Below are 25342 nucleotides of genomic sequence, written 5' to 3' on the forward strand. Positions count from 1 at the left end.
AGTAACAGGCGGACTCCCTGCAGCCGCAAATGGGCTGCCATTACCGCCATCATTTTGGTAAACACCCGAGGTATAGTAGAGAGGCCAAATGGCAGAACCCAAAACTGGAAATGTTGTTGCAGAACAGCAAACCTGAGAAAACGCTGGTGAGCCGAAGTAATCGGAATATGCAGGTATGCATATTGAATATCCAGTGACACCATAAAATCCCCAGGTTCCATAGCCAGTATAATTGAGCGTAGGGTTTCCATCCTGAACCGGGGTACCATGAGGAATTTGTTCATGGACTTGAGTTTGAGGATAGGCCGATGGGATCGGTTCAGTTTTTGCACCAGAGATTGGAATAATAACCCATTCCCCTCTGGGGCAACAGGACAGGTACTATGACTCCTGGGTGAAGAAAGGATTGTACAGCCTTCTGGATTTGTAAGGCCTTGTCTTTGTCCGACTGAAGGCCTGTGCAGAAAAACTGATGGGGAGGCCTTCTGCAAAGGAGAGGGTGTACGTCAACTACATCGCCCTACATGGATGACATGTCGATATGATAGAATGTCGACCCAACGTCCCTGGTGACCCAGTGGTCCGTATGGCTGCAGCAGCTCCAGCGTGACTCCCGGGGCCTGACCGGCACAGACGTCTGATGGAGTGGCGGTTTGAGTGAGCATTCCTTCTCGATCCCTAATTCCTACCCTTAACTCTTCCACTAATCCTTCTCCTGCAGCCTAAACATAGCCTTCCCGCCAGCGCTTATCACTAATTGTCAGCATTCTAAGAATGTTGAAATTTCACATGTCAACATTATGAACATGTCGACATGTTGTTGGCGAGGGGGCACCAGCTAAAATCTTGCCTAGGGCACCAAATTGGTCAGGGCCAGCCCTGCATGCTTGTCACAGTAACAAAAGCGTTGCCCAACTCTAATTTTGGCCGTCAGACTCCTGGTGCAGGATAGTGCCGGACAGTATATAAGAGCTCCCCCGTGAAACTGATCCTGGGGAATACACTGGCATAGTACCTAGGAATTATGAAAGCAGAAAAAATAAGGGCTCACTTACAAATATCCACTATGAATTAGCTTCTCATGCATAAAAACATTATAAGAATAGGTAAGGGATATAGGGCCTGATTCAGCTTGGATCGCTACTGCAATCGCAGCAGTAAATACGTATGCAGTTCAACTGCTATAATATGCTAATTAATTACGATCGCTATGCTCCCCCAGCACAACAGGACGCCCACTTTACCTTACACACAACCATAATGTTTAGCAACAGTGTGCGAACGCATTGGCACGTCTGCGTTTCCCCGACCACCCACCCGTTACCTCCCACAAACGGTGCTTCCGGTCAATCATTTTGCGATGGGTGTGTGTAGCCTCTGCGATTGCAGTCCCCATCGCAGTGGAGCGTTCGCGCACTGGGGCTATGACGCATGCGCAGTGCATAACAATTGGCCGACTGTGTACACATTTGCATCTGCGATCCTTGCTGAATCAGGCCCTTAGTTCCCACCATCACCTAGGATAACAGAAATACTTGGATTACATTTTAGAAAACAACCCAGTTTACATATCATGTCTTAACATGTGCTAACGATATAATGTATTGTATAGGAAGATGCACAGCTATAAAAAGTGCATGGAAAACACAATGCTTCAGTTATCATGAACTTTTATACTTTTCTCAAAAAATATGACATTAGGCCCTAACAATATTTTTGTGGCAGCTTTATTTAATGACATGCAAAGCACAGTAAAATCAAAGTAGTTTTACTGGGATTTCTAACAAATTAGTTTGAACTCTGTAATTATCACTCACCTCTTTCCCCAGGATCCTTCCCAGCAGCTTCGGCCCCAGGGATTGTGTATGCGAAGCAAAAGCTGTTCTTGGCCTAACACAGTAACTCCATGTTGGAGGTCTGTGATTGTGAAGGCGTGAAATTCACCTAAGTCTCCAGCACCTATATTACACATAATCCATTATAAATAGGAGCAGAATGCATAAGTGTAGCGTAAATATAATCTATAAATGTAAGGCGCCATTCTTTATATCAGCATACATAAGTAACATACAAACAAAGGAGATGGATACACACACACATTTTATATATTATGTATACACATACATACAGTACACACACACGTCAGTGTGTGCATCTATATAACAGTTTTCTAAAGTCTGTCCTATCTCCAAAATGCATCTGCAATGGAAGCCGGGACCTGCGTCGTCTGTTCAACAGCTCCCACTGCAATGGAAATGAGGAAGACCTAGTGCCGGGGAACAGGGTCAAAATGGGGGCAGGACGGAGTGGGGGCAGACGGTGATGAAGCGAGGAGGCGGGACAGAGCACCATAGAGTGGGCATGGAATGGAGCAGAGCGGGTGGTGAAGCAGCAGATAGAGAGGGAGCATTCCTGAGTGGTGGGGTGGGAAGTCTGAGGTGATATATATATATATATATATACACACACACACACACATATAGGTCTCTCACACCGAAACAGCTGAGGGTAATAAGGCTCATTAATATATGGAAGCAGTCCAATTTGTGACGATTATGTGTCATGTAGGAGCATGGTTACTTCCTGTATTTTTACGTGACCACACTTTTGATAAAAGTAATGTTTTTCACTTTCACTATCATCACTTTGGGACCCATATATTACTCAATGCTTACAGAAAATGTTTAATTATCCCTAGCAAACCCTGCCCTTTGGAGCTTAAAGTCTAAATTATACAGCACAAAAATACATACAGTACACGAACATTAACTTACCAGAATGTTTTGGTACAAACACCACACAGATGTAAATTCAACTTTAACATTTTACAACTTAAATACTGGTTGAGTCCTATGAGAGAGAGGTCATCAGAACAGTCTTTTATTTTGGGTCATATTTGACAATGTGCTTTCCAGAGATAGTGTACAAGGCTTACTAAGAAAGGATAGGTAAATTCTGATGTTCGCTCGCTCTGTGGACATATGAAAGTGAGCTCATTTCGTACTGAGGTAAAACATTTCTGCGGCCACCTGCTAAACATTTACCAGTTTAGCCACAAGACACATGAGTACATAGAGGAAACTGCCCAGGACAGAAAAAAGTGTGGGTAAATATTTGACCGGGCGTACTTAGGAAAATTCTGTATTTTTTGAGGGAGTGGCTTGGCGGCCATTAAAGCTGAACGCTTTTCACTTGGGCTCTGCTGTTCCATGGCTATAAAACCTTCCTAATCAGGGTCCCTGCAGAACCTGGACCCTTGACCCGACTGCCCTCAGTCTCCTCACGGATGGCTATTTCAGGATGCCCGGCCTCTGCATTCTGCCACCTGCCGCTGTTGTGGTCCTCCCAGCTGCCTGCACAACTGGGGACGTCAATGATCCCTTAGACCCGCGAGCCCACCTCTGCTTGCCCAAGCTCTCTGCAGCCACTTACCTGCACCTTGGGCCTGCTCTGGGCAGGTCCCTCTGCTGCTGCCCCAGGGGCACTCCTCTCTGAGTTCTGCCAGGGAGTCTTCATACTTGAATGCTGTGGCTCCTTCCAGAGGTGCACAGCCTTGGGAGGCTGCTGACACTTCTCTTCAAGCAGCTGACAGGGAGTGTGCGCCTTGTGATACACCAGCTCCTGTGGTTCTGGACGAGTGTCCTACTTTCACTGCTTCTATTCCTTCGACTCTACTGTTGCCTGCTGTAACCTCCTGTGTGGAAGGCCCCTGATCCAGCTACATGGGTCTTTACTTACACCTCCAGCCCTGAGATCTCGCTCTGGTGGCCTGTCCAGCTCATGCCTCCACAGGGAACCCTCTACCATCTCCTGAAACCCTGCAATTCTCCTGCTTCGACGTCTAGAACACAGGTTCTCAAACTCGGTCCTCAGGACCCCAAACAGCGCATGTTTTCCATGTCTCCACACTGAATCAAGTGAAATAACTAGCTCCACCTGTGGACCTTTTAAAATGTGTCAGTAAGTAATGATTACACCTGTGCACCTGCTGGGTGACCTGCAAAACGTGAACTGTGTGGGGTCCTGAGGACCGAGTTTGAGAACCACTGGTCTAGAGATACACTGCTACAGCTCCATTTCTTCCATGTGAAAGAGGCAATCCTCCAGGCCACTAAGGCCGCTACTGACTCTGAAATCCTTGGTTATTTCCACTTATTTCCCGTCTTTTCAATGTCTACAATAAAAAAACCACCTTGTCAGGATGAAAGAGGACCAAAGGAGGTTTACAGATAAGGCTGCCAACTCGGAAACTCGGCGAGTGGATGCTATGGCCAGGAGAAATACGACCTCCAAGATTAGATACTATAGCTCTTCGTTAGGGAGAAGGTGGACGTACAGAGGCTGGATGTGAAGCACACCTTGCAGGAAGGTCTGGACATCTGAAATGAGTGTTAACCTCTTGTGAAAGAGTACAGAAAGGGCAGATACCTGACCCTTAAAAGAGATGACAAGCTAAGACCCCCATAAAAACCCGCTTGGAGGATAGCAAAGAGACAGGGCAACCGAAAAACAGCAGCCGAGGAAATATATATTTTCCAGATCCGATATGGGGCGGGGGGAAGGTTTGGGAAGGTTAGGCTTAGGCACAACGGGGGGGGGGGGGGGCTAGGGTTAGGCTACAGGGGGAGGATTAGGTTGAGGTCCTCAGCCCACTAAGGAGGAAAGGGTGGAGGAGCCAGTTGCACTGTCTTGCTGGGAATGGCGGAAAAACTCTGTGAGAAACTACCTTGCAACCTTCTCCCAGCTCCATTACCTCTTCAGCAGAGTGGCAGTGGGATTCAGTCACAGGGATACCCTTCAGTTCTCAATGAACTTAAAGAGGTCGTCCAAATAGTTAAAATTCCTAAGATAAGTAAAGACCTCTGATAATAGGAGTTACATGCCCATAGCACCCCTTAACACCGGTGTCAAAATATTTGATAAGCTTTTAGCTAACCGTTTGTCCCCATCCTCCCACACCTTGTTCACTTTGACCAGGTGAGATTTGTACTGGACAGACGGGCATATGATAATACTCGTACAGTTTTTGACATTATTAAAACTACAGATGTGTCCTCATACACTACTGCCAGTCGGGTCAAACAGACGTCCCTACCACACAATGGGGGAGATGTATTATAGCAGCACTTAATGTGCCGCTATAACGTTTCCTACTTCGCCTCTTTACCGAGGTGAAGCAGGAAGCACTAATGATGAGATGTATGAACATCTCATCGGCCGGAGTAGGAGAATAAGAACTCCCCCCTCCAGCGATCCCCGCTAGAGACCACAGCGAATCATCGTAGGGCTGATGCGCTGTGTCTCAGTCCTAGCCGTATCCACTGAGTATACGCAGGATCTCACAAGTATCACGAGATCCCGCGTGCAGCCCTGGAGCCAGCAGCCCCCTGCAGCAGGGACAGCGCTGTCCCTGCTGTGGGCATAGGGCATCGCCAGGCTGTAGCTGTCGATAACGACAGCTGCAGAGGGCGGAACGGTCAGGCGAACTGACCGTTCATACATTGCCCAGGCTATCAGCGCTGCTATCTTGTAGATATACATAAGGGAGAAGCGGTATTAGCACACATAACGTGCAATGATACCGCTTTGACGCTTCATACATCTCCCCCATTGTATATCTGTATGCAATTGAGTGTGAATACGAAGTGCTATAATGCAGCAGTTACAGCTTTTTTTTTTTACACACCAAGTTCCACTGCACAGATTCAGACTCAGTCGCACATAGATACAGTGTTGCATATCAAATCAATCAGTCTCGTGAAGCAGTTTTATTACTTCGCGTAGCAAATAAGACACACATCTGAGCAGAAAAGATGTGAAAAATACGTTACACCACTTGGCGCAGCTCACTCATGCCAGGCGTCTTATATACACAAGAACACCAGGGCCCTGGCGTGCTTCTCTCATCCCTGTTTGGCTTTCAAGTGGCTATGCTTAACTCTGTCTCTGCACTTTATAAGGATCTCTTGTAACTTTGCTTTTACAACTCTATATTGTACTTTTTGTTTGTACTGGTCTCCTTGTGTTTATTTTTGTTCCATTTCCCTCCCCTTTTAATTTTCTGTGCCCTTCCAATTTTTGCAAAATTCTCTATAAAATTGATTGAAGGTAAAGAAATAAAGATGTATTTTTAAACACACACAAAGTGCTTTATTTGGTTAAATCCCCTGGATGAATTGGAATGACATTTATGGGGTCAATAAATATTTTTGTTTCCAATAACGTGAGGGCAAATTAGCAACTGTTTCACTGGCATTTTGTTTGGCCTTTGTGTGAATGAACACAGTTAGAACTTATAATAGGATGGATGTGATGGACTTTTATCTTTTAATATTACCAATTTTGGAAAAACGTATTTAAAAGTGAATATTTTTCTTTCATTTCTTGAAATTAGCTGTACAGCAAATGCAAATCCAATGTCACAACACACTTTATATATTTGTCTGAATGCTACAGTTTCATATTTGATCTACTTGTATTTTTGGAATAGACACACAACATGGTTTACATGTGTACAAATCAAATGAACCCAAAATTATGGTGAATAGAGAGGTTAATATATATTACAAGCTCAATCGAATTGGGCCAATGTAACAGTGTGTTTTTACTTTGTTTTGTCTTATTTGCCGTGGGAATGTTTGAGGACTTAGGTGGGTGAATTCTTTATCACTCCTCCCCTGGAAATGTCTCTCTTACCTTCTTTACGGTGGAGGACAGAACAGCTCATTGCACATCTCATCTTCAAATCCAACATTCTGCTGAGCATTTTCTCTCCAACACCCTCCTCTGCTACATCAAAGAACCATCTCTCCACCAAACCCCCAGTCAGATCCACCAAAGCATCAACCACCTGGCCAGCCCAGAGAGCCTCATAGCAGCCATGTAACCTGCATAGACACATACACAAGTTAAACAGGCTCTTTGGTTTGTGCTGAGGACTGGATTTAAGAAGTACTGATATGGGCTACAGTCTGGACCCCTGATGAGAAGCTATACCAAGCAAACAGAACAAAACATTCCAAGTATGTCATGCACATAAAATACAGCAAAGTCTGAAAATGTTACATACAAAAAATAAACTCCGCAATAGAAGTCTGAGTTGCAAGCTACTTTTTGTATTCTATGTACTGCAAATAAAGTTAAAATTAAGAAAACATATAAACAAATAGTATTACGAACCCATCATTTGCCGGGTCACTAGTTGTGGTGGCTAGCAGTGCCAATTCTTTTCTCCTGGCTCTCTCTCTCACCGCCTGTCATATCCCGTCTGTGGCTCTCAAAATTACCCTCCTTTCCTTATCTCTCTTTCTCTACCCCTCTTGCTCCAGTCTCTCTTTGCTCTGTTTCTCACTCCACTTCCAGTCACTCTCTGTGGAGCAGCTGAGGGTGGGACCGGAGTGAGTTGGAAGGGATTAGTGCCCACTGTCAGGGGAGGTGGGAATCGCATGTCTGACCATTCAGCAGTGAGGGGAGGTTGCAGAGGGTTTTGTTCAAGCATGCCACCAGTGAGGGATGTAAGTGGAGGAGAGGCCTGTGTGCCGGCAGGCTGCCACTGAGAACTGTGAGGGAGGGGGGAAGGGGTGGGCTGTGTTCTGGCAGGTAGCCAGTAAAGGCTGTGAGGGGAGGGGGGCTGTGCCTTGGCAGACAACCAGTGAAAGCTGTGAGTGCAACCGCATCCTCTCCTACTACCCCACATTTGCTGCACCATTTGGCAAATCCCTACACTGGCCCTCACATGTCCTCCAAGATCAAATTGCTGACCCTTATCTACAAATCCCACAACACCACCCCTTCCTACATCTCAAATCTCATATCAAAATATTCTCCCACTCATCCTTTAAATCTGCCTCTGACCTGCACCTTACCCCTTACCCCTCACCTTACCTTACCCCATCTTTGGTATGCATCTTTCCCTCACCTCCAAGTCTTCATCTGTACGGCTGCCCACTTATAATATTCCCTACCACGCCCAATCGGTCTCTCCCTCAGCTTTAAATGCTGTCTGAAAAACCATTCATTTATTAGATTTTACCTTACCCACACTAATGTCTCCTCAAAACGGTCACAACCTCCAATCTGAACCTCACTCGCTCCTCTTCCAATTATTATAAGCCGGGCCTTCCTACCCTTTATTTTCATGTCTGCATATGTACCGTTTTTATGTAGGCTCTGTTTTTCTCCGCTTAGGAGCACCAAGGTGCCTTACAAAGTCTATTATATTAAAATAAGAATACAAAGAAGAATAAATAATCTATCATTGACATTATCTAACTATAAACGGATTATAAAACAGGCCTAAGCTACAGTAAGCAAAGTGATTCCTATTTGCAGAGTGAGGAACCTTATAAAAACATACTTGGCATAGGCTTTTTCCAAGAGTGGAAGCCAAAAAGCTCCCTCGTCTTGACAATGGGAGAAGCAAAGCTTGTGTCCTAAGCAAGGCAAACAGTCATCAATGGTCACTTCCACCCAGCGTCCAAATCTCCAAAACCGGCAGGTGAAGCAGCCCGAGTACCCAGGATCATTCCAGGTGCACTGACCAGCAGGAATAACCTCAAGGAAAGAATAATCATAATAAAATTGAGAAGATGAAGATAGCTGAGCAGAGAGTGACAAGTCACACAGGTTATACAACACACTGGATGTACACCATACATTACAGGACAGCAGAATAATGTTATTTCTAGCAGAAAGGTATATGGAAGGGAGGAAGGGCACAAATATTGGATCCCTCAATATTAGTTTGATAATAGCACTAATACCAATAGCATAAGAGGACATTTGTAAATGATAAAGGCTCCACTTGAATCATGAACTCCAAGCACAAGCAGTCATTGGCTGGAATGACAGGTGGGCAGAAATCATGTTTAGACTGCACCCACATTTTCCCTGGTCTATTTATATTGTACTTGCAGGCCCTGAGTATTTGACACAGACTATTTTGGTCATTGCTCCATGTTGATTTCAAGAAAGCGTTTCCAAGGGAGAAGAGTAGCATTACATAGTACAGAACAAGAGATGCAATCCAAATAGCTGTAGTCCAACCTGGTGTTGGAGGAAGGTACTAGAAGTCAAAAGCATGTGGCTTGGGGATGCATAGAGAGGAGAGTAGGGAGAAGGTACTGGGTTGAATCTTGGATGAAGTGAAGAGGAATCAATGAGCAAAGAAAGTTTTTTGGAAATCGTTAATTATAGGCAACACCTGTAAACATGAACTAAAGTCATGTCTCTGGAAACCTGAAGGATTAATGTAAGGACGCTGCTCTGGCAGCTAGGCAGGCAGAGCAGCAGGGGCGGTCCTTACCGCTGTTAGGTCTCTGTAGTGACCGTTCCTTTGATATCAAGGGGGTGTACAAGCCATTTTGGAATAAGAATCCATTTTGTATGCCATGTATGCATGGATGGTGGGTGCTCAGGACAGGATGGAGTTAATTCATTGTACAGACCCTTTTACATGTGCACAGAAAAAGCATATGTACATATATGGTAAGGTATGCGATTCCAATGTTTAAACAGAGCTATAGTCTCACTGCAGATAATGAATACCATGTGTTAGACGGAACTTATAAATGTGGGCTGCTCTGTTAAAAATAAAGCAGAGAGATGGAGATGCTTGTGGTGCATACAATTGTGTCCCGTGTCTTCTTCTCTACACACATGATTATATGTAGCCTTTAGCAAACAAGACTCTGAGGGTGACCAATAAAGGACTGATTCACTGGCCATAACTAGTGAGTAGATTTGACAGGGGAGATGTATTATACTTGTTTTTAAAAATTGTTAAAGTTCGGCTCTGATTTTCTCATTATCGAGTCAAACCAGGGCCAAGTAATGATGAAATGTATTACAAAAAAATTTAATTTGTCCTAAGAGGGAAATTTTTGACCCACCTCTCTGGTGAATCACACTCTCCCTCTTTCAGCATGCACCGGGTCTAAACTTCCCAGTGACACCCGCGGACAATTTTCTCAGCTTTATTTCCTCCTACTGAATGGATTAACTACAGCAACAGAGATAAGAAAAAAACATTATGTATTTGTAAGCACAATCCCTGGCTGCATATTCCGACATCCAGGGTCGTTGCTGTGTGTGCTGCAGCAACAGCCAGACCTGTCAAAATTGTAACATGCTCACGTCGGAATGGTCAGTTCCACTGACCATTCTTAAGTTCATATTGTTGATTGCTGAAAGTGACAGGGGTGCCGTCATTCTGAATATTTCCCTGCATTAATACATGCAGGGAAGCGGTAACTGTTGCAGTTACCGCAAAAACATGTAACAAACGTTCTGTCAAAGCTGGATAATTGGCTGAGACAAGATCAGTTTAAAATTGAAGCGTGCACGACGCCATCTTGCGAATGGCAGCTAGACTCTATTTTAGAAACAAGAATCTGCAAGACGCCATTTTGCGACCAGCGTCACTTTAAGTTACAACTCACGAGCTAAGAACAGATGGCAATGTTTTTGATAATCTAAATAGAATAGACAATGCACCAGAAACTGTGAGGGTTTACATACAAATTGGGAATCCCTGTTGGCAATTGTAATATAATCCAGGCAATGATCTACACAATTGGATTTGTCTGAATCCAAACAGGTTTTAGTTTCATACCCAGACAGGATGGTTTAGTTTCACAGCTGGAGATCACATTTGCATTGCAGTCTGAAACTGTGAGTGAGGAATGATGTGTGTGTGTGTGTGTGTGTGTATATGTGTTAAGTCCATCATAGATGGAATCTCATGCATAAACACCGCACATTACGCACAATTGAGCTGCTAACATGACGCCCAGTAGCATCATGCGATTGCATCTTTCACCATTTTACATACACACATTATGCTTAAGATCCCGAATGAAAATACCGTTTAGTAGCTAAATGCGCACGCATCTGTCCCCAGTTAACTAGCGTCTTCATATCAAACCCCGTACACTCACACATGACATATTCACTTACAAGGTTCCATTAGCTTTAAGATATAAGATTTAAGTTCATTCAGTTAATATAAACGCTGTGAAATAGATATTTGATAACTAAGGTTTTATACATGCTAAACAAGTCGTGTTTGGTTTTGTACTGATGCGTACTCTTTTTACAGTATTCCGGTGTTATCGGTGGGGAGGTCGCATCATGCATTCTCGAATTATGGATCGCAGAGGCTACAAGCAACAAAATGTATATTTCATGAACAACTGTTAGGATGTTACAGGGGGCGGGAAGGGAAAGACACAAAGCTGTTAGATGCAGGGAGAGTCTATTTGAACCAGCCTGTTAAATGCTTTGTAACAGATGCTTCTCCCCTGGGAACCAATTACATCAGCAGCAAACTTCTCTATTGTCCTGTCTATTCTGGGGGGGTATAAATATGTGTGCTTCAACACTGGGTCTTTAGTCTTCTTGCTGAATGCTGACTGAGGGGTTTCTTGCTGATGCCTAACATCTGGTACCGGAAGCGCTGCGTATGTATACTGTACTTGGGTCTGTATAATTCCTTTTGCGCCTAAATTGTGTCTGGATCAATTGCGTGTAACTGTCTGAACTTTTACTTGAATAACACTTGTGCTTTGAAACCACAGATTCCAGGTCTAAGTCTTTATTTACTGTATGACTGCGTACGCAAATTAGCGTCACCTTAGAGGTTTATAGGAAGGATTTTAGAAGGTACAGGCAGGGGTATATAAAGGTTTTTTTTAATATCATCAGATGAGGGCTCATCGAGTGAAGTCACTTACCTACTCACACGGCACATACGGCTATCAATGTCTCAGCAAAGGGTGGAGTGGCCACATGCAGGGTTTTCCTGTAACCGCTTTGTGCTGAAAAATCGCTATCCGTTTTCGTGTGAGCAAAGGAAGCTGACTAGAATCCAGGGACAAGAAATGAAAAAGTTTGTTTTCCTTTGTTGATAGAACCTAGCGTTTAAAGGGGTGCCGCAGTATTGAGTATGCGGCTGAGTCGCAGTTTTGCACACAGAAAAGACGCACATTTGCGTACGCAGTTAAAAAAGTCATTATACGGTTGTGTGGTAGTCGCATAATTTTTTTTATGTGGGTGGTCGCACAATAGCATACAACTTCCGGTTGTGCTGCCACGTGTTTTTTTTTTTTTTAAAATTGAGTAAATTTTTATTGGTTTATAGAAATACATTAACAAATAACCAAACAAAATATATATACACATAAAACATATATATATAAAAAAAAATTAAAAAAAAATACCACACTATACAAATATTGGAATATTGTCAAAAATAACACCTGAAAAAATTGGCAAAATCAACTAGATCCCAACAAATTCTCAACTTATCACACAGCACATTACCTCCAACAAAGTAATAATCTACCTAATTATCCTAACAATAATATACCGGTCAATCATTAGGCAATGCACGGGCATAACAGGATTTAAGCCAACTGCTCCAGATACGTTCATACTTCTTCTCAGCTTTGCGACAAATAAACACATGTTTTTCATGTTCAACAGTGGTACGGACCAAGGACAGCCAAGCATTATAATCTGGTCTTGTAGGAGCCATCCACGACCGAGCCACACATACCTTAGCTAGTGTACACATATTGACAATGTATTGTTTAAGATATCTGTCCACTACCTCATCGTCCATAGAGCCTAAACAGCACGTCAATGGCGTAGCTAAAGTGGGAGCAATACCTGTATTGGACAAAACTCTCAGAACCTTATTCCAAAAAGTGCTAACCACCGGACAATCCCATAGAAGGTGCCAGAAAGTACCGCTACTAATTTTACACTTAGGGCATATGTCAGATGCTCTCCCCCCAAATCTCAGCAAACGAACAGGAGTTAAATAGGTACGGTGTAAAATAAACAGTTGAATCTGTTGAAATCTTATAGACGTTGTGGAAATACGAGGAGCTTCTAGAGCATTATCCCATTCCGCATCACTTATAAGGCCAATATCTCTCTCCCACTTTGATCTAAGATGTGGTAAACTATCCTTATGATAAGAAGACAATATATAGGAGTATAAGTAAGAAAGCGTCTTCCGGGGACCTAAAGATAAAAGGAATGACTTCAATGGGGATATTTGAATTAGAGGAGAGCCATCTGAAAATTGAGCCGAGAGAGCATGCCGTAATTGTAAATATCTATAGAAATATGATTGAGGGAGATGATGAGCTTCTTGGAGTTTTGCAAATGATTTAAGAATTGAAGTGCCATATAAATGACCCAATGTAGTTACACCGTTAGAACCCCATGTCACCTCAAGCTGTAAAGAGGCCAGTTCAGGTAATATACGATAACTACATAGAGAAGTGTCTGGATCTAATCCCGTAAACTGTAGAATACTAGATACCAATTTCCATATCTTAATAGCTTGCATCAACAGGGGAGGGCCTTTCTGTATAATTCTACCCGCAAGCAAGGCCTGCAATGGTGTAAAGTTAGGGAAAATCTGAGAAACCAACAAAACGTGCAGGGCATTAGGGGAGTCATCTTGAAGCCATAACCGTATATCTGCCATCTGCGCCGCATAATAATAAAATTTAAAATTTGGAAGAGCCAAACCTCCCCCAGACCTAAATCGGGTCAGAGCTGCCAATTGAATACGTGGTCGACGATTCACCCAGACCAATGAAGAAAGAAGACTATTCAAACGCCTAAACAATGTATCTGTAATAAAAACAGGAGAATGCTGCAAAACGTACACAAATTTTAGCTGCACCACCATCTTTATTAAGTTAATTCTACCAGTAACGGTAAGAGGGAGCCGGCGCCAGGACTGAAGTTTGCCCTTTAAGTAGACAAACAGGGGCTCAACATTCAATACTATATAGTCCTTTGGGGAATTAGTTATCCAGATACCTAAATATTTAAATTTATTTACCCAACAGAGAGGGAGAGTGACAATGGGAACAGTCGGATACAACCCCCTAAGAGGAAGGATAGATGATTTGTCCCAGTTTATCTTAAGACCAGAAAAAATACCAATTTGTTCTATGACTTGAAGAACCACAGGCATAGCGGTTACATAGTCAGACAAAAAAAGTAATAAATCATCTGCATATAAGGAAACTTTGTCCATTCTATTACCCAATTGTAGACCTATAATATCATGGTGAGAACGTATAATACAGGCTAACGGCTCAATAGCCAATGCAAACAGGGTTGGGGACAAGGGGCAACCCTGTCTTGTGCCCCGAGACAGGGGGAAGGATGGGGAGATAAACCCATTCACTGACACCCTGGCAGTAGGGTTCGCATACATAAGCTTTACCCATTTCAAGAACACCGGCCCAAACCCAAAACATACCATGACCTCCCACAGAAAGAGCCACTCCACAGAGTCAAATGCTTTTGCAGCATCTAATGACACAATAACAGAAGACGATTCTTCGCCATGGGAGGCCCGTAAGTGAGTGTGCAGAAGGACGATCAGCTTGAACCAAGTGTGCCAAAAAACTACCAGTTCTGTCAGCCTGCATATAATATAAATGAGAACGGAATAACAGTCTACGGTTCATTCTATCTGTCAAATGATCAGTCCACTCTGTCTGTGCAGTCAACCATTTTAAACGTGAAGATTCCAACCTGTCCCCCAAGTAATCCAACTCAAGATTTCTACAGGCCATCTCCAAAACACGTTCTTTTTCCCTATAAAATGTTTTTAATTCTGCTACCCTTTTGATCAGAGACCCACGTAAATAGGCCTTGAAGGCGTCCCAAACATTAGCTACAGAGGCAGATCCCACATTGTCAGTGAAATAGCCATCTCACATAACTTCCAGCTCTGAACCTGCACCCATTTGAAGAAGCCAAGAGGGGTGTAGTTTCCATAAACGGAGACCTCTATTCAATTCTACTAGAAGTGGACGAACATCATCATTCCTGGACAAAAGTGCAGGAATGATGATGTTCGTCCATGAAAGATGACGTTTTGCCTCTTTCTGAGTTCCGTTTTTTTGGAGGGAAAAATCCAAACTCCACGTGCAAACTCGAACCTATCCGAGCCTGCACATCCCTAATTAAAACCCTCTGCACCCGTAGAGGAAGTTGTTCATACCATACGCAGCAGCAGCAGACTAAACCCCCAGCCAGGTAATCAGGTCAAAGCTAGCAGCGCTACGGGTCTGCATCCCATTCGGACAATAACTGTTCCAAATGGAAATGCAGATGCGAACGGTATAGTGCCCACGAGGGAAGTAGTAATGCATTGTCCTCGGACAAGAGCAGAACTAAATTTCATCATAAATGATTTCCCCGATCCCAAAAAAGGAATTAGCCAAATGTCAAAGATTTTTGAGAAATTTGGGTAATTCACATGAACCCACTAATAAAGATTGGCGTGTGGTGTTAAGGACCTGTCTACCACGCAATACCGACGTGACAAAATTTATCACGGATTGTGTATTGGATAGTGACGTTCCCTTAACAGACCAAGTAAACCCAGGTAACATTTCCCGCATTGTAACTCAATTGGGTATATATTTTCCAGTAGTAGTTAACTGGAACAAAATTTTCACCATTAAGCAGAAGGAGAGTGAAACTGCAGAAGATTATTGCGCGGGCTCTGCAGCCTATCACCCAGAACACCGGGATAGAGGATATTAAAGATAGCACTCACCACCAGGGAATGATAGTCACGGTACTTGTGGACGGTCTAAAAGAGAGTTTAAAAACTCGGGTTCAGACCTCACAGCCTGGCTGGCGGGGACTCACAATAGATACCTAGCGTTCCCGCTAGGCTGTTTTAGCGGGGCGCGGCGCCCTGCCCTCCTTCTGGAGGGCAAAAAGCACCCTGCCCTCCAGGAGGAGGGCAAAAAGCGCCCTGCCCTCACAGCCTGCGGGTGCCGTTCTCACCCGCGGGACGGAGTGTCCCGCGGGTGGAGAAACATGCGGTGTCGCGGTGATGTCCCGGTCACCGCCGGAGAATAGACGCCGGGCGCATGTGCCCGGCGTCTATTCTCCCTTTCTGCAGCGCTTGGGGGCTGCCCGGCATGTCCGTAAGCGCCGGGCACGCCCCCAAGTATGACGAAAAGGGGACGCGTCTTATAGACACACCCCCTTTTCATGACCATGCCCCCTTTTCGGGCACGCGCCCCGGTTGCCCTCTCTAGCTCCGGCGCCCTGCCTGCCGCGGGAGCTAGAGTTAACACTAGATACCCTCATAGAAACCACCTTTGAACATGATAAAATCATCTCCAAGAAGAGAGACCCAGAGTGAAAAACTAATGGCTGTCAGTATCCAAGCTCTGGAGGGAATGACAATAACATCACAGCCAACAGACACACCTGCACCCACACACACACCTGCACCTGAACAGTTACACGTCCTCACCAATCCCACACCACAGCAAACACATCCTTACCCCACATATCATACACAACCACAGGCCTCATACTACCCACAAACTTCATACCACCCACCATACCATTATCCTCCATATCCTTACCCATACCCACCAACTTTTCCTCTTGCTCAACTTCCACAACAATCCTTTCATCCAACCCATTCAAAAACATGTTTTAACTGCAACCAAGCGGGACACATAAGTAAGTACTGCAAAGTAAAGAACACCACACAGGAACACGAGTTTCCCATGGGTTCATAGGCAACCCCAGTATCTTCTCCCAGGCCTTATATGACTGTTTACAATCTTTTCAACCTGCCGATGGATCTGTTCTAGTGTAGAATGTGGAAGATTTATTGTTGTATTTAGGTCATGTTTAAATTATATTAAACTGTTGTGCTTTGTCTCCCACTCACAGGACACGTTGATAAGGATAAACGGCAGCCATGCCAGGCTAAGGTCGACTACTCGGGAATATTATCCAACCCAGTGGCCCAGGCATTATTTAAAGCAGTAGCTATTAATAACAAAATTTTATTGCAGGAACCCGTATGCAGATACTATATCCCTAGAATTATTAAAAATGATAAGGGGACTTATTTTACAGGTGACGTTTCCAAGAACATGAGTAAGGTGATGGGTAACAACACTAAGATTATCCCAGACTGTCTTTTCCATTATTTGTCCCCCTTTGAGATACTGTTCAAACAGGTAGCCTCATGTGAAAATATGATAATGAGGTTACTGTACAGGGTCTCACAAAGATGAATGCGAATAACAGAAATTGAAAGTGTTATTAACTAACATATTTAATGCAAACTGTCATGATGTCAAATCTGGAAAATTTGTTATGATCCAAATTTTTTTAGCTCAGGTTGTTTGACTGATCGGTGGAAAGGTCCGTATCTGACGATACAACATCCACAAAGGGTGGCCAAGGAAGATACGTGGGTCCATTCCACTCACTATAGGGAGGTTAACCAACCGGTGGAGATACAAGGCGGATACAAGGCCGATAACGTGGACCTGTCGATTGCGAGCTTGTGCCGGAAGGATTAAAAAGGTGACTGTGAGATATCTGAGCTAAAGAAATGTGTAGATCAGTGCTTCCAGCAATGGAGTGGTCTGCTGTGGTCATCCTAGTTCTTTTTTTCCAGAGTTTTTGTCGTGATGATCTGTTTGGGGATACCCAGTGTCTATGATGGAGGACAGATAAAGGAAATGTGAGCTGATGGCAGAGCTGATGGAGTGGAGTCAGGAGGAGGAGTGCTATACCAAACCAGGGGAGTGTCTGACCAGTCTTAGTATTGTAATTGTTATGTTATTTGGGAAGAATACTTCCAGAACTTATGACCCTCACACATGTTGAAATGCTTGGTATACGTAAAAAAACAAACCATCACCATATCTTCACACGCAATATGAACACAGAGGCAAAAGAAACATGATACCTGGTGATGTGCATAAAGCCGCTCAGTTAATCAGTGAGACAACTGGCTTTCAAGTTTTAGTCGCATTGGATCCCACCAGGATTGCTCGGGGTACATTAAATTTTAGATATACTCAGGAACTTGCTAAATTGATAGATAATATCACCGAGATGTACGATGACACAGTCAGGTATACAGGGAGAGAATTGCAAGCGTACAAGAAAGAACTGGTGCAACACAGGCTAGTGTTGAATTATTTAACTGCTGTTACTGGAGGGTATTGCGTAACATTGGCCACCTAGTTCGGAGTAAAATGTTGCACCTATGTCACCAATGATACCAGCAACCCTAAGGAGGCGATAGACCGGAGGATGGATGAAATTATGCAGCTAAAATGGGAATTTTGTAAGAACCATAACGCTTCAGTGGCTGAAGCAGGAGAAAAGATAGAAGGATGGGTTTCATGGCTGAACCCAGTGAAATGGTTCTCAGGTCTAGGGGAATGGGTCCAGGAAGTGATCGCCAGCATAGGCAAATTCTTGATCCTTATACTAATTGTCATCATAGTAATTGACATATGTGTCCGGTGTGTTCCTATTGTGTTGAAGTGTGGAAAATGTAAGAATAGAGTAAAACGAAAGAATGAAATTATGATGGTGGCCAGTATGAATACCGAGGTAAATACAGAACTGCATTACAACCCTGAGCTAGGAAACACCATCATTTAATGTATTATATTTAGCCATGCATAGAATGTATTCTTGAAATGTTATTTTTAAAACACCTCAGATAATGTAAAGTCTAAATTCCCCTTCAAGAGTGCTTTTATAAGACTGGTGCATCCCCACACCTTTCACATGATCTTCCAAGATCCGCGGTGTGCATATAATAGTAGTTTTATGTCCCCATCCAGAGACACATTATTGATGGATTAAGAACCACCTTGTGCCATCCCATAATAACACTAAATAATATGTAAATGTAAGCCTAAATTAAATTCTAATAGCAGATTGTGATAGCATGTTGTTCGCTATCAAAGGGTGGACTGTCAAAGCTGGATAATTGGCTGAGACAAGATCAGTTTAAAATTGGAGCGTGCACGACGCCATCTTGCGAATGGCAGCTAGACTCCATTTTAGAAACAAGAATCTGCAAGACGCCATTTTGCGACCAGCGTCACTTTAAGTTACAACTCACGAGCTAAGAACAGATGGCAATGTTTTTGATACTCTAAATAGAATAGACAATGCACCAGAAACTGTGAGGGTTTTACATACAAATTGGGAATCCCTGTTGGCAATTGTAATATAATCCAGGCATTGATCTACATAATTGGATTAGTCTGAATCCAAACAGGTTTTAGTTTCATACCCAGACAGGATGGTTTAGTTTCACAACTGGAGATCACATTTGCATTGCAGTCTGAAATTGTGAGTGAGGAATGATATGTGTGTGTATGTATGTATATATATGTTAAGTCCATCATAGATGGAATCTCATGCATAAACACCGCACATTACGCACAATTGAGCTGCTAACATGACGCCCAGTAGCGAATGCACAATTATTAGCATCGTGCGATTGCATCTTTCACCATTTTACATACACACATTATGCTTAAGATCCCGAATGAAAATACCGTTTAGTAGCTAAATGCGCACGCATCTGTCCCCAGTTAACTAGCGTCTTCATATCAAACCCCGTACACTCACACATTACATATTCACTTACAAGGTTCCATTAGCTTTAAGATATAAGATTTAAGTTTATTCAGTTAATATAAATGCTGTGAAATAAAGATATTTGATAACTAAGGTTTTATACATGCTAAACAAGTCGTGTTTGGTTTTGTACTGATGCGTACTCTTTTATTCCGGTGTTATCGGTGGGGAGGTCGCATCATGCATTCTCGAGTTATGGATCGCAGAGGCTACAAGCAACAAAATGTATATTTCATGAACAACTGTTAGGATGTTACAGGGGGCGGGAAGGGAAAGACACCCAGCTGTTAGATGCAGGGAGAGTCTATTTGAACCAGCCTGTTAAATGCTTTGTAACAGATGCTTCTCCCCTGGGAACCAATGACATCAGCAGCAAACTTCTCTATTGTCCTGTCTATTCTGGGGGGGTATAAATATGTGTGCTCCAACACTGGGTCTTTAGTCTTCTTGCTGAATGCTGACTGAGGGGTTTCTTGCTGATGCCTAACATCTGGTACCGGAAGCGCTGCGTATGTATACTGTACTTGGGTCTGTATAATTCCTTTTGCGCCTAAATTGTGTCTGGATCAATTGCGTGTAACTGTCTGAACTTTTACTTGAATAACACTTGTGCATTGAAACCACAGATTCCAGGTCTAAGTCTTTATTTACTGTATGACTGCGTACGCAAATTAGCGTCATCCTTAGAGGTTTATAGGAAGGATTTTAGAAGGTACAGGCAGGGGTATATAGAGGTTCTTTTTAATATCATCAGTTCATACATCTCCCCCCAAGTAACAAGCCTCAGGTGATTGTGACGGAGTTTATTTGTATCTGAAATCACTGTAGGAGAGTCAGGAATGTATAATGTCGGGCACACTGGTAATTATAGAGGCATGTGGAGAATAATCATGTGATAAAAGCATGTGATGAAAAAAAGCTGGATGTGACGGTGTGGCATGTGTGATAACAGCTGGTGGCCAGGGGGAGGTGTTAGAAAATCTGGTGGACTACAGTCTATAGAGTGGTATGGAACAAAGCGGTGAGGGGCCCCAAATCCAGGGCCAAGAGCCACATGGGACTCCATCTGAAAATAATAAAGGGCCTATTGTGAGAACCAGGTGGCGTGTGACCAGTGATGTGTGGGTGTGGCCAGTGCCATATGGGCATGTACACCTCCGACCTACACTATCAGTCCCAATGTCGCCCAAGATATATAAAACCAGCGCCATTCCAGTGTGCAGTGTGTCGCCCCCGTGAGGATAGGACGTCACGCCGAGGGAATTACGGCACTGCGGATGCTTTGAGTAGCTGTACAGGCTGCACAGTGCGTGCCCGGAGCATCTTGCGCCCCGTGCGACAGCATCGCTTGCACACTCCTAGTTACGGCCCAGTGTAAATGTAGAAGAATTGCATAATTTTGTGAGGAAAATATGAATACAATTTTACGAGTGTGCTTATGATTTATTACTGACCATGTGGCCAGCAGGACATCTAGTCATCATTATGCTGTCATGATGAGCCTACTTTTAAAAGGTTTAAAATTACATAGAGTATTACTTGGGATCAATAAAATACTTGGAAAACCCTTCTTACTAATAAAAAAACCACTCCTTAAAAAGAGTCTCTTTTGCAATTCTGCCTACCAGAAAAACAAGTCCAAAAGTGTGTAGAAAACCAGCTGATTTTAAATGCCTGGCATTTTGGTTCCCCACTGCTGCCTCTGTACCTTCACAGCCGAGAGGGTCCTCTGCATCAGAAAGAATGCCACTCTCACCTACTGACGATGCATTTCAACCTGTATGGTCTTTGTTAAGGCACCTTTTTTAAATAAAGAGGTGTTTTACAGGTATTTTATTGATGCTCTATTGTCTTCTGGGGGTAATAGTTTTTACAACAAAAAGTGTAATGCACGAGGTGTGCTCTCTCTTTCCCATTTTCTCCATGCCCTCACACGTACACATGAGAACTTATTAAGAAGAAAAGAGGAGAAAGGTTTTATTTGGGGAAAATAATACATTACATCAACGTCTACAAGACTGCTTTTCTACAAGACAATTGGGAAGAAAACAACCTTGTTTGACAAAAAGACACATTGAGCACAAAGGGAATTTATTTTTCAAGTGCAATACTTCTGTTATAAGTAACTGAGACACCATAGAAGACATTGAATATAACAGAGATAGTCTTCTTCCTAATTGAAAAACATTCTTAATGAATTTGGCGCCATATACTTCAAATACTTTGTTGATTTATATTACTATTTTTATATGGTGGTTTAAAGCTGTAGTTACATCTGCCCCATTGTTAATCTGGCCCTGCCCAAATCACTATTGTGTCCAGAGCACCATGGGATTTTATTAATCCTTCCTTCTGTTTGTTAAGAAGGCTGTTGCAGGGTCGAACACTTATGTTGAGGTAGGAGATTAGGGAGACCTGCCAGTAGGTGAACATTTATTTTAAAGATTTAGGGGCCTATTCATCATCACTTAATTTCTGCAAAAGAATATGAAAATTTAAATTTTCACCTGCAATTGTAGAATTAAAGTTATAGAGCCATTCATTAAGAAGGTAAAGCAGCTTACCTTCCTCTTGCGGAATGGCCCATTGTCCCCATACACTAGTATGGGGACAGAATTCATCATGCTCCGAAAATACAATATTTTCGGAGCTTGATTGTGGGACCATACACCATCTTCAGATGGCGAGTGCTCCCGCTGCACGCTCCCTTCTTTTGGGAAGGAGTCCCGCGCCGGACGTCAGGGCTCTTGTGTGCAAGCGTGACCTAGGGCACGCCTGTGCACTAATGTCACTGCCCCTAAAGGAGCAGTAAAAGACTCACTACTCCGAAAGCAGCAGTGAATTCGCTCACGGGGACAGCTGATTTTCAGATCAGCTGTCTGAGCCGAAGCAATGATGAATTGCTCCAGCGTCCACGGCGAGTTAGAATGTTAATTATTGGGGTCCGTTCGGACCCTGATAATTAACATCATGGATAGGCCCCTTTGTGTACTAATTAAGCAAACCTATGACACATACCACATTTTTAAACATGTATATGTATCATATTTTTTTAAATATTACTTGACTGCAATTTCTGATTTAATCATAAAATTTAGAGGTCAATCCAATTAGTCCCGATACCTTCACGGGTGCGAGTCAGCGTGGCAGGAGCCTTGCTTTACGGCAGCCTGAATACGCTTGGAACTGCTCGCTGCAAGCAAAAATTAGAACATTTCTGGCTATGAGGGGTGCGAGATACGGTGCCATTGCTAGCGTTTTAATGTCGTGGCAATAGTAACTCCTACCATTCGTGCCTAATTGGATTGACCCCTTAAAGTCAGAAAAACTTTAAAAACAGTAACCCTTAGGGTGCATACACACATGGACGATATCGGCACGATTTGGCGTAAACGGTTGTGCTTCCATTTGTCCACATATTTTATGAATGGCAGCAACCAGCACTGGTTTTGCCCATCACAATGACCATAAATAATTTGATTTGGCCATGGAACATCAACCTGTAGCACCCCTACAAGTTCTCAATGGCCCACAGTTTGGGAACCACTGCCTTAGACATTAGATACTAAGAAGGATGTAACTAAGTCTTTACCCACTTAACTGGCAGCGTTGCATGTGATGCGACCGCAGCCAGCAGTGCTTCAGCTGTCAACATGGCATCACATGCGACCGCACTGCCACCTTGCTCCCCCCTGATTTTGCAGAGGAGATACATCCGGCAATCGTGCAGAATGAATCTCCTCCGACTCCTCGGAAGTGATGTGGTTTTCTGTGACCGCCGACCTCACTTTGGGAATCGCGCCCCAGAATGCCGCGCGAAAGGCACTCCGAGGAGCATGTGCCAGGGATCGCAGTGCAAGGAGGGGAAATTTAGTTCCCCTCCAAACACTTTTTGGCTGATCTCTGCAAGTGCAGAGATCAACTTCAGCAGGGGGGACTGATGATCGGTCCCCCGACACACGCTTCGCTGAGATCTGTATAAGGGGGACGGGGGGCATGCCCATGGGGGCTGGGGAGTAACGAGGGGGGAGATCTGAGGGGGGGGGCAATAATAAAGCGTAATATGACTCTGAAAAGGGGGTAAAATAATAAAAACTAATTATAGTGGTCACAGGAGAGGAGGTGGATGGAGTGGGCAAAAAAAAAGGGTATTTTTACAGGAAGGGAGGGTTGGTTTGGAAAACATGGATTTGTTTACTATTAATGGGGTATGGGGGGTATTATTATTAGGATTTATGACCCCTGGGGGGGTCTATTGCCTATAGGGAGTAGGCAGTTATTTTATGATAGAGGCTCATGGACACGGAGGGATGGTGGGGTTGCCCCCTAGATATATATATTTTGAAATAAAATATTGAAATATATTATTATTATTATTATTATTATTAAAAATAATTTTACAACTTTATTAATTCCCAATTTTGGGGTAATTAAATTGTCAGTTAAGTGGTTAATAATGTCACCAGTGCTAGGACAATTTGTTTCTCAGAGCTCTGAGAATAGCTAGATCTACTTTGGGTTACATATAATGTAGTATTATTAGATGGGTGCTTACCTGATGAAGCTGATCAGATTGTTGTAGAGCGGAGCATGCACAGATAAACCAGCAGTCACCCAATACCCCCTGCTTTCCCAAACCATGTCTTGGATCCTCTGGGAACAGATGTGGTGATGCACAAATCTCCTAGGGAAAACAAAGCCAAATTTATTAAAAGTCTTTAAGAATATCCACCAAGGCTTGTTTATATGAGAATACTAAAAAAAAAAAAAAAAGGAAGCATTTATGTGTTCCCACCTGGGGTCTCAGCCAGGTAATGCGGTCACATAGAGGAGAGAGCGGGGTGTCCCCTGCACGGACTAATGAGGATACACCGGCAGGGAACTCCGAGTCCACATAGAGCCCGGAGGCGGGAGGCGGCATGGTACTTGCTGCCAGGGTACAGGTTACACGAAGAGGGCATCAGGCACATGGAGACCCGTACAGCATGGCATAGGCACTGGGGGGGTCATTACGTGGGATACGCCTATAATCGCCGGGACCCAAGACAGCGGCCATAGCTTTGTCTGTGTCATTGCCGGTCGCTCGGCGCTGTACCCGCAGCTGCGCTCAGTTTATACAGTATTACTGATAGTCTGATATCACACAGACACAGCAACAGCACCACCAATAGGCAGCGCCTGTCCCATTGGTGGCGTACCCAGGAAAAGAGGCCAGAACCCTGTCAGCATCAGGCAGCCGTCCAATCACAACGCACCATAAGGGCTGGGAGCCAGGAAGACAGCTTAGCTACTACCGCAGCACCGGATTGGTTGCAGCACCAGTTTACTCACCTCCCAATATTCGGTGTAATGTAACCTAGTCCCTGCCAGGCCCAGTCCTGTTCCATAATCACTCACTCATATATTATATATTAGTGGTGTGCTCTGGGGAGAGACGAGTTTCTTCCCTTCCCCCCTACTTATGCTGTGTTGCACAATGTCTTGCTGTACTCTGTTTCACAGAGAGACTAAGGGCCTGATTCAGAGCCGTTCGCTATTTGCGGTCGTTCGTTCAAAAACAAGGGGTGGCTATTCAAATGATCCGTTCGCAAATTGCAGTCTGTTCACACCTCTAAGTCTGAACGAGCGAGCAAAACATACGCTCGTTTATTTGTTAAAAACGCCCCCTGGCCGTACGCACCATACGTCATGTCCGCTATGTATTAGACTAATCGAGTACATCGTACAGCGTATGAACTGCTCGCTATTCTTGTGGTTGGTGTTTTCAACCGCTATTTTGCGAGCAGTTCTGAGTTAAAACAAACCAAGTGACGTGGTCTATGACGCTGCTGGATTAATTATGCACACCCTTAAAACGCCCGTT

The 25342-nt window shown here is 43.7% G+C and overlaps 1 protein-coding gene across 1 annotated transcript in view; it reads right to left on the reverse strand.

Moving 5' to 3' along the window:
* The window catches only part of CAPN10 (calpain 10), a 61872-nt gene extending 37161 nt beyond the window's left edge, over window positions 1–24711 (reverse strand). Inside the window, exons 1-5 of the mRNA XM_088465186.1 lie at window positions 24275–24711; window positions 24035–24163; window positions 8357–8553; window positions 6697–6887; window positions 1818–1959 (exon numbers count right to left, since the gene is read on the reverse strand). Of these exons, the coding sequence (XP_088321312.1) occupies window positions 1818–1959; window positions 6697–6887; window positions 8357–8553; window positions 24035–24163; window positions 24275–24400 (785 nt within the window). The 5' untranslated portion in view covers window positions 24401–24711. The remainder of the gene's footprint in view (window positions 1–1817; window positions 1960–6696; window positions 6888–8356; window positions 8554–24034; window positions 24164–24274) is intronic.
* Window positions 24712–25342: the final 631 nt, after the last annotated feature.

The sequence above is a fragment of the Taudactylus pleione genome, unplaced genomic scaffold (genome assembly GCF_031769625.1).
Source record: "Taudactylus pleione unplaced genomic scaffold, aTauple2 ptg001903l, whole genome shotgun sequence".
Taxonomy (NCBI): Eukaryota; Metazoa; Chordata; class Amphibia; order Anura; family Myobatrachidae; genus Taudactylus; species Taudactylus pleione.